Source organism: Rhea americana, unplaced genomic scaffold (assembly GCF_003343005.1).
Source record: "Rhea americana isolate MKP2758 unplaced genomic scaffold, rheAme1 scaffold_23, whole genome shotgun sequence".
NCBI lineage: Eukaryota > Metazoa > Chordata > Aves > Rheiformes > Rheidae > Rhea > Rhea americana.
Genome location: NW_028186346.1, coordinates 6,624,886 through 6,643,572, shown reverse-complemented (window position 1 = coordinate 6,643,572; position 18,687 = coordinate 6,624,886). Strand labels below are relative to the sequence as shown.

Genomic DNA, 18,687 nt, shown 5'->3' with positions numbered 1-18,687 from the left:
AATAACTAAAAATAAGTTCTGGGAGGATGAGGTACCCTCTAGGCAGTAAAATAAGCAATTATTTTCAGGGGCAAAAAAGCACTGATCAAAATGTCAGGACAAGCTCTTCTTTTTGCAGTTGTTTTATGTTATTTGAAAAGAATATGGGATAGGAAGACCTTCKGAGTGTACCTGCAGATACATATCCTTCTATTCAAGGCATATGATTATCATTTCCTAAATGCATATTTGGAAATATCGTTTCCTAAATGTTTGGGAATATCAGCTTTCCAACCCAACCTCAATGGCATAATATGCATTTTTGCTCTCAAATGTATAAATACACAGGCATCTTCTACAATTTGGAGTCTTCTCACAAACACAGACATATCCACAAATAGTTTCAGAATCATAAAACCTTTCCTACATTTTTGTTCCTGCAAATACCTTCCTTCCATATGCATATGTGAATGCAGGTACACACACACACACTCCCACATAATACACTTGTCAAGTATACCAGGTTTTTCAAAGTGCCCTGATTTTTGCAGGTTGCAGAGCAACCACAGATCCCTTTTAAAATCCAGGCCGATTTTATGTAAGTGTTGAATATATTCCCAAAGCTTGTAAATGAATATGCAGACTTATAATAATTTTGCTTATTAAATTTTTTTTTAAAAAAAGTAAATTCTTAACAGCTGTAGCAGTACCACATATAACACAGCACTTCTAAGAGCTTTCTTGTGTTTAGACTTTATTTTTTTTTCCTCAGGCATACCTTAGTTCCACAAGGTTATTTTATCCATTGTCAGTAACAAAATGGTGTGGAGTACCTCAGTATCTTGTTTTTAGTGGCAGTGGACTGTGATAAAAGAACAAGTCCTACTCAGAGGGTTTTGCTTTCCTTGACCCAAGTGAACTAAGTTCAAATATAAGACCCTTAGCACCTCTGAAATATGATGCTGCCTGGTATGCTCCATGCAAGATGATGGCCACTTACGTCAGAGGAAAGCCCTCTGCAGCCCTGACATACTGTTTCTGGGGTGAGGATAGCTTTTGGAAACCTGTTTCCCCATTCCAGCTCTCATTAGACTGATATTGATGTYGTGGTCATCTGAGGGAAGAACCGAGGCACTGACAGTCACTTGGAAGTTACTTCTGATCAATGAGTGACATGGTTTCACCATTTGTCTTTCTAGTAAAAATCCTTTGTGCCAAGTTTTGTGTTTACWCATTTATTATTTAGGTTGCTGAGAAAGCACCTATCACTCATAATATAAGAGCAGTTGTACAAAGGTCCAAAACAAAGGTCCTCCTGGTTCAGTATCCAGTCTCTGAGAGTGGTCAATAAAAGATGTTTAGGGAATAGCATAGGAACAGTGAAGGCACATAGTGATATTTCATTTTCCAATAATACTTCATACTCGAATGATAGTCTCTAGTGATATGTTGTCCAACATGATATCTTTTTGTTTAGTAATTCTTGACAGATTTTTCTTGCAGTCATTTGTTAAATCACTTTTTAAATCTGTGGATRCTTTAGCATCTACAGCATGTAGCAGCAAAGATAAATTTAGCTATGCAATATGTGAAAAAATATTTCTATTTCTACTTAGAATCTGCTACCAGATTATTTCATTTGATGCCCCCTAGCTCTTTTATGATGATATATGTTCATTCCAGTCAAATGAATCCTGAGGGCTCTCCCTTTTCTACCATCCCTGTTGTTACTTCCACTATATTGTGCCTTTGTACGCCTGCATATGAAGCTTTAGAATTTGACTGAACTGTCAGTTTACTGGTAAGTCTATCTAAAGTGCTTTGCGAGTGCAAGAAAATTTGGCAGTTTAACTAACACATCTTGGAGTAAATGCTATTTAGTATCGATTATAAACTGCTTCTCTTATTTTTTGCTAAAAAAGTAAACCACTATGTGGACCTACTAGGATATAATTCCTGTAATGTGATTTCCTGGAAATTATTTTCTTTTTAACAAGAGTTCAAAATATCAAGTCCATTATAGAAAAAGCATTTAGCAAAAATAATCAGAAGCTCTGTCTTTCTGCATTCAGCTGGCTTGCTGATGTTTTGCTGGTGCAGCTTTTCAAGGATTCTGTCTTATTGCCTGCACAGGATCCCTAGTTGCTTTCCCCAGGTATGTTTTCTGGCAAAGCAAGTTAACATTTAAAAGCAATCCATTTCCTGGGGAAGTCCAGGACTGGGCGTTCAGATTCAGCCATTATTCATTCAGAAGGTAATTTTGACTCTGCTCTTACAATACTAAAGTGTCTTGCTGTCATGGTGATAAAAACATCATTTTTGCAGACTTATTAACATCTCCTTTATTCAGTGAGGAGCAAAACTCTTCACACTTTATGACACACATGTACTTTTCAGTGTGAATTTCTTGGGTTTGTTTTCCACAGAAACTTGATAACAAGTGAGACCAAAGCACATAGCTCACTACTGTCACAGGGACAGTGACAGGTCAAACACTTTGATAATGGCTTTTTCAGGCACTTGTCTACAAAAGATAGGCTGAGGAATAGATACCTTGTTTTTCAATTGTATATCAGTATGGGAGGAGATGGAAAAGGTTGGATTTGGGGGCTTTCTGCCTCTGAGACCTAATTGTTGTCATACCTACAGAAACACTTGTAACTCAGAAAGGAGCAGAGATGTGAAAATCAAAGGATTTGATTAAGAACCATTCAGACATTTCTTTCCTTTAAAAAAATTTCTTCTTCTTTCTTGTTTTCATCTTGGTGATATCCATTAGGATTGCATAATTAAGAACTGCAAAGCAAAAAATTAGGGAATTACCGATCAAATCACAACTGTTTCGTTGCACCCATTCCAGAATCCTAGACACATTTGGTCATAACACAGACTCTGATCCCTTTGCCCTTCTCTGCAGCACAACCAGTCATTCAGCAAGTGTAGGAAGATGCCAGTGAGAATTTCAGCAGTAGCATCAAAGGTTGCACTTCCAAATTTTATGTGATAAGGTTTCAGCATTAAAGTGGGTGTTTCAACCTAGGGAATTTTGGTGAARCATATTGTGCTAACAAGGTGTTATAATTGATGTATCTAATTTAAACATACTCTTGGCATAAAATTATACRTATACACATATAACTGTGTTAAAATCCAGGGGCTTTTTAAAACCTAGTTACATTTACTTACCTCCAGAGTATTCTGAGGATAGTGCTTCAAGTAATTCCAAATGGGAAATAACTACAAAATAGAACAAAAATGAAAAATTATGTTTCCATTATATCTGATCCCATATAATTACATCCCATATTGGCAGGAAAGATGTGTCAAGCACATTTTATTTAAGCAAATAAAAGCACAATAATGGTTACAAACTGAATTTTAAGCACTGCATAAAATGCATCAAATCCTTCTTTTCATCATAGAGGGAAGATAGTGAAAAGTTCACAAAATTCATGCTGGCCCTCCATTCCCAGGCCATATACAGAATATTTAAAGTAATGTTATTTTAAGTTATACTTTTTAGATGCTATCTCCATTTCTCCAAAACAAACTGTCCTTGAAAGACTAGCAAACGTGGTCATCCAGAAGACTACTTGTGACCAGACTCTTTCCTTTTAAAGTTGCTAAGAAAATCTTGAAAGTCTTCAGAAGGTTGTAGTTTCCACATTTCTTCCACCTCTTACATCAAATACCAGCATTTTTAAGAAGAGTATCAATTTATTATAAATTCTGGTTTATATCTTGCCCAATGTTTAAATAAACACCTCATTGTAAATTCAGAATTTGCCATTACCTCTGACATGATGCGCAGTWCTGTACTGTTTGTCAAGAAATCACATTAAATTTATGAGGGTTCTCTTAAAAGAAGGTTTTATGGTGTAAAATAGGTCCTTTGAAAATTCTAATTCAAGATCATATTCAGAGCATGCTACTTTTCAAGGAGGTGAGATGGGAGTTGGATTGGTTATGAATGTGTGAATAGCTATAAGAAAAATATACATGTAAGCTTCTGCTGCTTCATTTATATCACSAGGGAGGAAAATGCTTACCCAGCTTTTATATCTCTGGGAGCTTGTCTAATCTTTTATTTTATTTGGTTAACATCTAAGAAAAGTGCAAGTACTTCTCAGTGCACATATGTGTTTCTAGATGCTCCATCTTCTGAAGTAAGGAACAATCCTGTAGCTCCCTGGAAGAAAGGCAAGAGTTTGCAAAATGTTAGTCATCTTGATCAGAGTTGGATCCTTGAAAATCCATGCTATGTTTGCTTTTGGATACATTTTTGTCACATAGATCTGCAACACCTTTCTGAACTGGATCTTAGGCCCATAGGAAGTTGTGGATCTACACGCTTGTGTACACACTGTATACAATCTTTGTATGCTTATAAAAAGTAGAGACCTGGCCCTCAGATGAGATTCAGTTCACTGTTCAGTCAAAAGAAAAAAACAAGCAGCAAAGATGAGTTCATTACATTTTTGTAGAGATTTTTAGGTACCAGAGTGTAAAGGTCATTTATTTTTCATCCAGGATTCAGAAGAGTTCTGTTGACAGTTCCTCCGTAACTGAGCAGTCACCCTTTTTTAAATATCACAGAAGATGAGGAAGCCCGCACAATTTTCCTGCATAAAATCCCATGAGTAAGAGCACCATTTCAGAATGAAGGGGGAATTTGTACCCACATCTCCCTTTTTAAAGAAGCAATCCAACATCACAGGAATGCAAAGAGAACCATCCCTGTCTCCTGGGAAAGGGAATAGCAGTATTGAAGCTAAAATTTGATCAACAAATTTGTGTGAGAAAGAAAGCAGCTGTGACATCAAACTAACTTGTTTTCATCTAGTCCAGCCAAGAAGGTTTCTGAAGTAACTCAGAGCAGCCACTATGTCCTTCATGTTACCAGTCATATAGGTTTGCCTCTGCGTGCTCTCAAGTTGAACTGACTTTCTCTGAATTTCCATACTGCAGGAATAATATAGTACTGTGATAAATGTAAATCTTGGAGCTATCTGTGTTAAATACAGTGTACTTCCTCCATTTAAAAACAAGCAAAGAAACAAAAATAGTGAAAAGCAAGGGGCAGCTCATTCATATAAAGATAAAGTCCCTCTTGTTTAAGGAGAACTACTAAGTATAGCTTCATTTTTCTTGATTTCAGTTATATTTTCTCAGTGTTAAGGATGTTCAATTGCAGAACTTGGTCTACGTGTTAGTTGCAAATAGTTGCTTAAATCTAAGGTATATAAATTACTTCTCACAGAATCTAACAGAGCCCACTAATAAAAGTATATTTTTTAAGAGTATGTGCATATACACAACAGTGAAGTGCAAAACATAATTATCTTTTATCTTGGGGTTGATAGCTATCCAAAATCATAGAATCGTAGAAAAGTCTAGGATAAAAGGGACTTCTGGTGATTATGTGGTCCAACCTCATGTTGATAGCAGAGCCTTAGATTAGGTTATCTGGGACCCTTTCAAGCTGAGTCTTAAATATTTCCAGTGGGAGAGATTTCACCACTTCCCTGGGCAGCCTGTTCAACTGGTTAGCTGTTTCCGTGGTGAAGAATTGTTTTGTTCTACCTAGACAGAATTTTGCCTGAAGCARCTTGTGCCTGTTGCCTCTTATCCTGTCACCATGTCTCCATGTGAAGAGTGTACCTTTATCTTCCCTAAAACTAGCTTTTAGGTAGTGGAACACTGTGATTAGAGCCCCCTGAGACTTCTCTCTGTAGTGTGAAGAAGCCTAATTCCTTCACTCTTTCTTCATCTCTCAAGTTCTCCAGCCTTCTAACCATCTTTGTGGACCCCTGCTGAGCCTCTTTAAATTTCCAGTCCCAGAGGTCATGATAGCTACTTGAAGATTAGATCAAGCCTCACAYGTATTTAGCTGAATAAATTTAATGAACCAAATCCAATGACTATGTATGATAATGGGGCTCTGAATAAAAACWCTGAATAAAACCTCTGAATCAAAGGTGTTACTGCAGATTAAAAAAAATGACCGTGGTTGAGATTTGCTTAGTGCCTACCTGATGGATTAGTACTGTATGGAGACAATATGAGGTGGGATTCAGTTGCATAAACATCAGCTGTCCCTCCTGGCTTCTATCTGATGCTTCTGAAAAGTGCTTGTCTTCCATAGATCCTTTGTATATCTGCAAGCCTCATAAAGATGTCATAGATACCTCAGGATGTCTCAGACAACATTGCATACCTGCATTTGGGTAACTAAATGCTCAGTTTCTTACCAACATAATATTTATTAATCAGTGCTCCAAGTGCATCAGAATAAGCCTAAGAGGTTGATTCCTCTTTGCATAGGAGCACAGAAATGCCAGTATAACTTCATATATGATTATAAATCAAACAGGTATACCTTCTCACTTTGGCTTATATACTTTTCACTTTGGCTGAAGAGCCACTATACTATACTAAGCCACTATACTATACTAAGAACCACTATACTATATTTTTCACTTTGGCTAGAGAGCCACTTGAAAAATTAGTCATCCAGAATAGGAACTGAATTCCCACTCAGTCATATCACAATATTACTTCCCATATCCTTAACCAAGATGCAATCTCAAACAGCAAGAGTTGTCAGCCTTCCCGCCAGCAAGGCCGAGAATAATGAGTTCATTACTGCAGCATCAGGTACTTGTGTTAGGGTATTTTTCCTCAGTGAAGAGACAGGATTGATCTGAGATAAAGGTTCTTGTGGCATATCTGAAGTAAAATCTAGTAACCTAACTTATGCCTGAATACATATTTTTTTTTATTTTCCCCTGAGATACACATAATTTTGTTGCACTTAATGTATAGAATGTACCTTTTGGAAAGCACTATAGTTTAAACTCAATTAAACATTTTTAAACATTATTTAAATGAATATGAATTTAAATGAATTTAAATTCATAAAAATGAATTCAAAACATTATTTTTTTCTGGTTAAATAACCTTTGTCATTATACAGTACATTCAGTATTGAAAATGCAGTAGTAGAAATGCAACCAAATGTRTTTCAGAAAGAATAAAAGATTTTACTGAAACAATCATTATATCTCACTGAATTTAAATTAACTGATGTCAAACTGCARTCCTTTATTTCAAGGAAGTTTGTTCAAAAGAATTTGTAAAACATTATTATCTTAAGATTTGCAGAGTACTACATTTCTAATTAAAAATCTTTGTATATTGGGAACTCCAGTGTWAAATAACAGTAAATTCTTAAGGCAACTCTGAAGTAATTTAGTATGCAGCTTTTTCAACAGAGTTATTAAATGTTGTAATAGTTCCAAAAGACCTACTTATGTTGACTAGTAATATATGTAATACATTTGTGTTGCAGCTTGCTGAAGTCAGTTCTGCTGGTACTCTACACATTAATTTGTTCCATATTATTTTTATAACAGTTCGGTAGCATTTTTCAGAGTTTATTTGCTGTCTATGACATGTTTTCAATGTGATGATAGACAATCATATTTTGTAAACTTACCATCTGCAAAAAAAAAATCCAAACAGATTTTTTAAAGATCAYTAACATTAAATTTCCCAAATGCGTATTTAAAACAATGTCATTGCTGCTGTGTTAGCAGCATATAGATACAAATTTAAAAAAAGATATTTTAAGAAGCAAACTGAAGTTCTGTTGTATGTTCAACCTTCCTGGCTTCATTTCATTATATCGTCTCATGTAGAACTTGCTTTCAGAAACACATAGTTCTTTTCAGGATCATAGTAAGTATCTGTTGGCGGCTGGGTGTATAAATACCATTCATTAGTTCTGTGTAGTTGGGCATAGCATCCAATGCATGGACAATCACTGACAGAGTAAGTTTATTACTGTTGCTGCTGATGCTACCATTTCATCATGTAATTTGTGACCTGCCTTTAGCCTTATCAGTAACATGACTGTATGAAGAATTATCCTCATCCAGCTGGAAAACATAGCCAGCTACTGTCAGACCATAGCCCTGAGGGATTATATAAAAAAAAGAAAAGCTACAACAATTTGTCCATCCGCTAGCTGTAATACATTTTTGMAAAATGTTTGTCCAGCCTTTTCTGAAATGATAAAGGTTTCACAGCCTTTTTGATCAGTCTGTTCCAGAGTTTCACTGTCACTATTGGCAAGATTTCTGTAACATGTCTCATCTGAATAGTATTCTGTGTTGCAGATTAAGTGGTTTTGTCCTAGCTACAGTGATCATGATGAATAGATTAAACTTTTTTGTGTTTGCAGTGACCTTTTAAGTATTAGAAGATATTATTAAAGAAAATCATTGATCAATGACAACAAAGTGTCCCTTTACCAGAACACCTATAAACACTGCCAATGTTGTTTATAGACATAGGTTTGCATTGCCAGAACCCCAAAAAGTTACATACAGCAGCTCATGCAGCCGCATTACAATCTGCAACAAGTATCACTCTGAATCTACACATAACTGCTTACATCTCAACAGCAGTCACAAATCCACAGAAACACACRTAGGCTGCTTTAGGAATATGCAATTACATCCACATAGCACAGGTATGTTCCCCACCATGCAGGTAAAAATAAGCAGTAAATCAAGTTGGATATGCTACATGTCGACATGTCCAGTGGTGTTCTGTCCTGTGTAATTCCTCAGAGGGTGTATAAATCAGCTTATACAAATCACATGGAATAAAGGTTTTGCATTTGTGGATCAAATTCCAGTCATCCTRTACTTCAGTGTTAAAAAAGCCTAGATCAAAGTTATATTGTTTTATTAAACTATGAGCAGAGCCACACAGGTCCCCTGCAGATTGAGTCTTTTATCCATATGACCTYACTGCCATTCTGCTTTCTTTATACCTCTTACAATGTCTATATCCCGATAGGAGGTCAAGATGATGAGTTCCTCAGTCACTCACAGCCTGGTTCTCTTGTGTGAGCTCAGCCCTTTTAAAATAAATGGGAGCTGCCTGTGGTCAGAACCTTTGAAAATCTTTTTCTAATTATCATCTCCTGGATTGGCTCTATTTTTCTGTGAACCCAACTGGGCAGATGAGTCGTGTGTCTTGGCTACATGTAGGTAAGCACCATTTACTAAGCTACCTCCATGAATCTTCCTTTGTGCAGGCTCTGGAATAGGCAAGCAAAGGTATGAGTCCCTGAATGGCATTGCAGTACTGCTTCCTTTGCTTCCTGCACGGAAGCATTCTTCTTGGTTGTAATGAATTTTACCATCCCTCTTGAAGATGAACACATTGTACTCAGTCAATATTGAATAATTCTGCTTATACAAGGGAAGAATTCACGCATCTCGTGCTTATATTCACTTGAAGGTATCTTAGGTGCTTATTGTTCATCAAATATACAATTCATAACAAATAACAGTGCCCAATTTTGGAGAAGTCTTATGCAGTTTTCTCTGATGAAGTGGAGCATGTAATGCATGTTTTTTTATTATAATACAGATTCTTTTGTGGCTTCATAACCTTTGTATGGAAACAAAAATATTTCTACTACTTATCCCAAGAGAAGAAAATGAATTTGAAAATGGCAAAGCTGCATTTATATTTGAAAAAGCTATTACAAGAATAGTTGTGCATGATAGAACTAATTAAATTTATGTTTTATTTCCATTAGCTACTTTAAACTGTCCATTCCAAAATGTATCTACCCTTGAATTGTTYTAAAATAGGGATGGAATTTATCTTATCTAAACTAAGGCATCTTATCTTAACTAGGCACCTACTCTAAGCTAATAATTTAGCCTGTTTCAAGAAATAAACCTGTCCAGCTTCTTTTCTTTGTCTCTAAAGACATGGCTGGCATGACATGCTAATGTACATATAGCTAAACACAGAACTACGCTCTTCGCCTTCCAAAACTTCCTACCACCAAAATAGAAAGTGTGCAGACTGCCTATTGGGAATGTCTCCAGCCATGGTTAGCCCCAAACCATGGTCAGATATCATTAGGGAGAGTGCTGGCTGGCCCAGGACAAACCTGTACTAGTGACCTTACTAACGATTTAACAATATTTGGACAGTCTTACTCCAATTCTTAGGCCCGTACCCCAGTGCTTTGACATTACTGGTATAGTTGTAGTCTTAGGCTCTTTCTACATTCAGTGAAGGAGGAAGCTAATGGGATTTTCATCTTGCTTGTCTTACTTGCATATTAGGATCGGATAAGTCAATACCTGAAGATAGGATAAGTCAATACCTGAAGATACTGCTTTCTATTAACTGTAGGAAGTGCCTGGATGATTCAGTTGTACTACACATTTGACATTTGTGCAGCTAAAATTACGTGAGATGAATGCCATCATGTCTAATATGACCTGGGTTCATCCTGCCTAACACTGGGCATCAGACATGTAACTTAAAGAATATCTTGGATTTAAGCTCCTTATTTAGTCAATGGAAAAAAAAAAAAAAAAAAAATCTGAAAGCTGCAGTCGGCCAAAGATCTAACTACACAGACCTCTAGAAGTGCTTCTTTTGGTCTTAACTATGAAGGGGAATGAAGACAAACATAACTGAAACACCTCAGGTAGGTGTCTGAGTCTAAAGGCAAGAAGTTTGAATCTGCTCTAGCAAGCACATTCTTTGGACCCTAATTACAGATGGGACTATGCAGAATCTCAGATTTCATGTTTTGAAAACGGTGTAGTTATCACTGTAAGAGGGAAAAGAAGCTTGGAAATACAGCTGAAGTGTAATCAATATGACAAAGTTTACCTGGGTCTGTAGGCAGTATGAAGTAATGGATCTGACAAATTCATCTTATTTATCTCAGTTAATCAAAGAGAAAATCTCTGACACCTTGGATTCCTGTCCATCATTAAATGAATGGACTAAACCTCAGAAAAATTTTGCTAGAGGAATTTTACAGCATTTGAATTGCAATCACATCGTGTCAGTAGCATTTCTTCCTGAGGGACTGATAGGAGTTACAATTACTGAAAGGAAGTTATTAAGAAAACAGGTTTGTGAAACWTTACTCAATATCTTATTAATTTGGAAGAATTCGTGCAAAACTGAGAATAAGTCATTTAAATGAACAACTGAAAAATGGCAATCACAACATCAAATAGTACTACATACAGCATATAATCCGTGTGACACAAAAAAAAATTATTTATAAAAAAAAGATCTTGTGCATATGAGAAATACATATGTGTTCTTGTTCCTCCCTGGGCCAATAACTTTTTCAGTTTGTTTTATGCTTGTATTATCAACAGTGCAATCTCTACTGTGAACACCAGCAACAGTGTAATCTTATTTTTTGGTACATTTCACTGAAGATTCCCCAAGGCAACACAGAATGTGGTTAAAATCAATGTAGGTTCTGTTTACAGTCCCTACATAGGTGATTTTTTTTTATTGCCTGCAACGTGCCTATTTATTCAGGTGWGCCCAAAGGGCAAAATTCACGATGGTAGGCTAGACTAGATCTAGACTGTTAACTAAAAGAGGACAACAGAGCATGCCCAAGTGCTAAACTCCTAGTGCATATTGCTTAACGGTTAACTCACTGCTGGCTCTGTGCTGTATCTCCAGCTACTTTCTCCCAGAGGATACTGTGGTGTTGTTCAGGGACAGGGCCTCACCTGGTTTGATTCCTCTAWACTACACAGTGCTCTAATGCTGTCTTAGCAAGCCTCACACCTTCATACAAGCTCACAAGCTCTTATATCTCTCAAAGCAGAAAATGCACAGCCCGGGTTTCGTGCTACAGAAATGCTTCTCAGGTGATTTGCACATGAAAGCTTCCATGTCATTTCAGATGACTTGAGAATAAACATAGGAAAATAATTATTGTAATTATGTCTCTGGGCCACCACACAGAGTCTAGTGGGGACCTAGAGCGGTGCTCWATGAAGTATGGTTGAAGTCGTCTGACCTTAGGCTGGACTGACCTTGGTAGTCTTTTATTTAGYGCTACAGGCACACCTAGTAAGATCTATACATCATAAATACTGCTTTCTGGTAGAGCCTATTGCAAATGTTACTTTTATCCAGATGTGACAAATTCAGCTTAGAGGATTTTGTCAATATTTTTGGCCTTATATTTCAGATTGTTTTTTACCACCTGTTTTGGAGGGTGAACAAAATTTTGCCTTTTTTTTTTTTTTTTTTTTTTTTTACAGTTAATGGAATTACAGTTGTACAGAACAGTAAATAGCTGATTTGTCTTGAACTCTAACCCAAGTGCAGGTACAAAAGCGTTCATACAAACTGATGCCAAAACTGAGTCTGGGCCGTAAAAGTTTGCCCATACACATGCTTTCTTTTAGTGAAGCTCATTCRTATCCCCAAAACTTACCCAATCTATATGGTTTGAGTAATAACACAAAGCAAAATTAAGTGGCATATTTAATCTGTCTGATTTTTAATTGTTTAATTTACATGTCATTTATTGCTAATTATTTGGATTTCATTCAAAGTTATTTTTGACAAGTTGAGGGTGATGGTAAATCTGGGAGTTCAGATAAGCAAAAGTTCTGGAGAACTCTTGCGTGGGTGTTGGTCTCAGTTGATAATGTCTTTCACCCCTTCCTTTATTTGCATCATGCTCRAAGTGTTTTGTGTTGGAGTACATAGTACATCCTGCTAAGAGCATAACATAGATACAGTAAAATCACTTAATTCTTCAAAAAGAGCCCYTAAAGGAGATTTACAGTGAAAAATGCTGGTACATAACAATGCACCATAATGCACTAAATAATATTAATTTAAAACTATCCTGTAGTGAGACCCTCCTGAGCTTTCTCAAAAGGTTTGAACTTTTCACACTCACCATGAAATTACTCTGGGCAACTGGCCAGTTCCTAAATAAACTCTGTGCACATCAGTAGTGAAGTTTTTAATTTTGAACATGATTGATCTCAGACAGTAATGAAAACTGTCAGCTAAAATGAAGGAGTTAGAGCATTGCAGTTAATTTTTCATAATCATATTATTTCATTGAAATATTTACACAATGTTTAAGAGAATTTCACATACACTTGACTCAGACCACATGAAAACTGCATCTTTCACTCTTTATATTTTCCATGTTATAGCTCTTCTTTCATGGTCAGAATTAYATGAATAGAAAACAAAGCAAAACAAAAATTTAGGAAGGGTAGGTCTTATCCCTTCTGATGTGGTTAAAGCATGTTCTCCTTTGGCTTGTTCTCACCATAGTGTCCATGTCTTGGAAACTCACTGACTGTATTAAATTTCAGCTTTCAGGCTGTTTTCTTTGACAAGAACATTACTTTAATGGACATTTCTGTCTCTAAATGCAAATTGGTTATATGAACAGATAGTCGCTTTAGTTAGCTCTTTGAACTGTTCTTGCTATCGGTGTGTCTGTGTTCGTATTACCTGACTGCAGAGCACTTCCACGTTCGAGGCGGTTAGCTGCAGCCGGAGTCCGTAATGAGACTTTCGCGTGTGCAGACACTTCTCATGCTTTTGCCTCTATAGAAACGAGTGTGGGCTGGATGGCAGGTGTGAAACCATCCTGCATTTACCTGAAGCTCTGGAGTGCGCTGTGGCCTGCGGTAAATACGGGGAGGGACTGTGGGAGCACAGCCCTTGTAGTCAGTTCCTGCTGCTTGTCTCACTCCAATGCTTTAATGCGTTCTCAGTGACTCCAGGCATCACTACCGAGGAAGTTGCAGTACACACTTTTAAAAGAACTTGCTACTTTCACCCTGACTAGATTGCAGTTGAAAAATTTAAGATCTATATGAATATTATATTACAGTGTTTCAAGATAAAAAGGTTAAGAACCACCATTTCTTGCCTTTGCTTTGGGGTCTTACATAACATTGCATATTTATKTGTGGCTCAAGTATTACAGTATACTATATATTTAAAAATTTATAAGTGATAGCACTTCTTCATTACTGAAACATGGATGAGAGGGCTTTCATAGCTGGCACAGATGGGATGGTTTGTGAACAGTCTTATGCTATAGCGCTGTTGGTTTGGGAAGATCAGCATAGTTATGTGGGAGACACGGGCCAACTTCTGCTGAGAAGGCTATAACTCCAGTAGTTGCTTTTTTACCATTCCAGCACAATTGTCTGACCACTACTAGTCTGTATTAGAGAGCTAACCCTACCCCTTGTTCTTGCTAGTCATTACCTTAGTATCCCTTTTATTCCCCTGCCTCTATCTCACTCTTCCACCATTCATGCCATTCTCTATATTTAGGGCACCTGTTTAGGTATTTTCTTGCTTTTAAGGGCCCAGATCTTAATTAAACTAAATCTCCTTTTAGCAGTCCACCTTTTGTCTTACAAAGGCACATTTCTAATAAACATGCTTCAAAGGCATGTTTATTTGTGCCCTGAAGTCACAAATARATTTACAGCCAATGCTGCATTAAGTGATGTGAATGAGATCATCCCATACTGATGCCCAGGGCTGTACTATAGGAGAGAATCAGTAGAATGAAGCAGTTGGTGCTAAGGCCACCACATTTCCGGTATATTCATTTAGCAGGTTTGCTTCAGAATAGATTGAGTCTAATATCCTGGACTAAATGCCTGATCACACATGGAATTGGAAGCCATTCTAAGGACCAGCCATTGATTTTGACCTTTGTCAGTCTTAGTCATTGGCATGGATTTGCGAGTAATGGAAGTGGAGCTTGCAGTTTTGTCTCCTCCGAAAGGAATCTACTTGGGTCACTAAAGCAACTCACAAACTGAACTAGCACACAACAGGTGGGGATGATTGGGGGATTCACTTTGAACTGCTGCAAATCAAGTGCAGACATGGCCATAATGTCTTTCTGAGAAAATCTAAATATGCCGATGTGGTCACCAGTAAGGCTGTCTTTCTCACAGCTGTCTTTTGTACTCATCTTAGACAATTATCTGAATCAGATCTGGGTTTCTTGATGCTAAGACTCTTGTACTGTGTATATATCATTCAAGCTACTGTGGAACAGTGGAATTCCAGACTAATATGTCCTCTCCCTCACTCCTCACCATTTACGTATTATTTTGATAAGCTCTTCTAATCTRGGTTCAGGACAGACATCTGTATTGTCTTGTTCCCTTAACTCTGCCCTTGTAAACTTAAGCATGGTGGAAGTAGACCTAAATTCCTTTGCAGGAACCCTTCTAGGCCAGGATGACAGAAGTTCGGTGAACTGCTCCCAGTAGGCTTTGGGAGCTGGAAATCGAGAACTAAGTAGAGCGAATCAGGTCAGCGTGCATTTCTTTTTCAATAATATTAATATTAAAAAACCTGGAGAAAATGGCCTGATATTTTATTTGGAGTTAAACAATTGCTAAAAAACACTCTGCATTCAATGCAGTATTTCAACATAATCCTGTACCTTTAAAAATATATGTGCTTGTTATGCACTGAGGAAAGCTGRAATGTGAAGGATTTAAGCAGCAATACAAAACAGGATGTAAGTCATGTGGAGCAACAATTACAACCTAAATGTGCAGAGAAGAACTCAGTAAAGTTAAATGCCTCAAGCTCCCCAATATGTAATATTATCACAGCAGGAGTAATTGGAGATATTCTGTAAATTGCTTTGAGTTCAGATTATTTTAAAGCCTATCTTGAATCATTCTCCTTTTTTAGACAGGGGATATTGCTGTCCCCTTGCTTAACTCTTCAGCTATAGTTTCCTGCTTCCAAACCCTCACTAATCTATGCGCTGCACGGAGACTTCAGACAGCAYTGCAATCTGTTGTATGCCCTCTGTTCTGTGTACACTGACTTCTGTGAACAGGAGTCTGTAGCTAAAACAGAGGTTTTCTGTCCACGTCAATATTTGCGTATTTGTGCAATGATTTCTTATTAAAATACCTAACTAGCAGAAACTGGCAACCTTTTTTTTTTCCTCTAGAAATTACCTCTGAGGGGAAGGCRCGACCCTCCTCCCCCCCAAAAGCTTTTCAAAAATATAATGATTCAGAAAAGTTCTATTATTCAATTCATTTCCTTGACAGTGAAAGATTTCTTTCTGCAGTACTGTGGTATTTCAAGGGTTCTGTCTGGTCTGAATTTGAAATGATGAGGCACTTCCCTCCAGAGACCTCTCTGAAGAACTCACAGATTTCAATTTAAGGATATTAATCATTGTTCTCAGCCTAAAAATTCCCCTCTTCATTTCATCCTCTTATTCCTATATTTAGGATAGAATAGATTTCTATTAGGTTCTTGAAATAATTTGYATTCAAATATTTCATTCGTAATTTTACATCTTCCTTTTTACCTTGTTACCAGTTATGATAGATGAAGTATAAATTTTGGGTCCCTGTAGTCTCTCTCTCCTTTTTTTCTCCCCTCCCACCGTCAGGTCTCTGTAAATCTCCACCTGTTTTTTTGACTCACTCCTGAACTGTTTTGGCTGGACAACGTGAGGCTGGTAAAATGGTGTTTGGAACGGCATAGCCAAGTATTGTCACTTCAGAGCAAGCCAGTGAGGAGCTRTTGACTTCTGTACTTATCTCCCAAAGTATGTGCAATCAACAGAGAGTGCCTGTGAGAATAGCCATTGGCTGCTAATGTAATTGGTGCCCAAACTGGCCTTCTGATGCTGTGCTGAGTTACAAGCTCTTGTTTAGTTTCTGCTCGTATTCTTGCTCTAGAATTTTTTTTCAGTCTTTCTTATTTCCTGCCCCTGTTCTAAATTTGTCCTTTTCCTTGCCCTCAGTGGTATTTGCAGCTCTTTACATTTTAATATCAAGTGAATTTTATTAATGTCATTATTTCTTCCTTTTAAGGACCATTAATGAAGCAATTAAATAGGACTGGACATAACACTGATTTATGCAATATTCCTCTTCTTTTCTGACTCAAGACTTTATCATTAATARTTAGTCTTTGTTTGCAACCCTTCAAACAGTTTTTAGTCCACATGACAGTTCACATCTGATCAAATATGAATTGATTTTCAATTCAAGCTGTCCTAAGGCTAGAAGKGATGGCGATGCTGATAGGATGACAGTGCAGCAGCGAGGTTGTTCTATAGCATGCTGTGGGAGCAGGCATTGCACTAGGCAGTGYGAATGAGTGTTAAAACTCCGTTTGACTTCCTGGCCAGTTCACCCTGGTAAAAATTCATAGCTGATGTCTATCAGCARTATTCCTGGCAGGTGCTGCTTGCAAAAATCTATTTTAAAATGTAAACTTCTAAGCCAGTATTCACAAGCAAATGGGAGAAAGAAAACTTAACTTTACATCTAGGCAATSTCAATTAGATGTATGCTTATTAAAATAGTATGCAATATTTGGACATGCAGAAGTTAATATTTATTTAATGTTCAACTTCCCGTTTAAAATAAATGCATGTCACTATCAAATTTTTGTATTGCTAGTAACTCTTTTTGACTTAATATTTTGTTCTAATGACACAGCTGAGTGGCTGTATAAGATAATCTGAATTCAGAAATAGTATTTGCATATCCAATAGTATAAGATATCATTAGGTACATCCAGCATTTGTCTGTATAGGTAGCTGTATTTACCTTTTTGTACTTTGTTTTGTGGCATTGTGGATCCTTATGAATGCCACGTGCATTATGTGATTTGCTGCAGCTCAGTATCTGARTATGCCGATGTAGATGTATACTTTTGAGTCCTTTCTTACTACTTACGATATTCATCTAAATGTTGTTTTCCTGATATTTCCGTATTTTGAGAGCTAGATGGCTTTAAAATTGTAAGTACTTGCTCTGTTTTTAATTGCTGTCCTCTGGTTGAATATCGAAGAGCTGTCAACGTGTACAGAAAGATGTGTCTAATAAGAAAAGAGCATGAATGTTTATTTCCCTGATAAAGTGTTAGGGAACTGTGAAGAAAACATAGAAATAAGCATATTGAATAAGACACTGATATATTTCRTATTTTAAAATTAAAATTACTAGCAATCTTCACATTTTATGACTTTCAAATAAAGGTATATGAAATTGTTTGGCATTTATCAATTTCTGGCACAGTCAACCCATAAACTCTTGAATATCGAATTTACCCTCTGTAGTTCTTTGCTGCCATCTTCTGTTTCTTTAGCTGATTGCCGTTATTGTTCTTTGGATTCTGGAAAACAAGGCTACAATACTATAGAGCAGAAATTTCTATCATTTCTTTCATTTCCTTTTTTTCAGCTAAAGCAAAGTGAAGCAAATGCGGATACAAAGGAGAAGCTTCCRTTGCGTCTACGCATCTTTGAAAAATTTCCTAACAGGCCACAAATGGTGAAAATCTCCAAGCTTCCTTCAGATTTCACAGTTCCAAAAATAAGGTACTTCCTTTACTAATATGCTATAAATGTGTTAGATACTGCAGAGCACTAAAAATGTGTAATTGTTTTGTCCAAACAAAGCAATAGTCCAAAGYAAGTGACATTTTAGTTTTACCTCATTTTGTTTAAAAAAATATATATAATGCTCTTTATGTCACACACAAYTAGACCGACTGAAAATGGTATAACTAATAAAGTAGAATATGGTTAGAAAGTGCATTTTCTTTCTTCGCTCCCATCTGGGTTTTAGATTCTTGGCTGARGTAGTCAGCTCGCAGTCTAATCAGTCCTAATCTAGCTTTTTTAAGATATGACCAAGTGGCAACAAATCATTGGAATGGGTCACATAGATCATCGGATAGCAGTTGTGCCAAAATGCCCTGGACCCCTCTTTGATAGCATTTTGCTGTAAAACACAGCTTAGCAAAGGGCCAGAGCCCTGGTTGGCCTCTAGATAGGCA

General features: G+C 36.9%; 1 protein-coding gene across 3 annotated transcripts in view; it reads left to right on the top strand.

Moving 5' to 3' along the window:
- NALCN (sodium leak channel, non-selective) overlaps positions 1-18,687 on the top strand; it is a 233,946-nt gene that overhangs the window by 155,246 nt on the left and 60,013 nt on the right. For all 3 annotated transcript variants that reach the window (XM_085306004.1, XM_085306003.1, XM_085306005.1), the window contains exon 15: positions 18,090-18,226. In XM_085306004.1, coding sequence (XP_085162130.1) covers positions 18,090-18,226 — 137 coding nt within the window. The remainder of the gene's footprint in view (positions 1-18,089; positions 18,227-18,687) is intronic.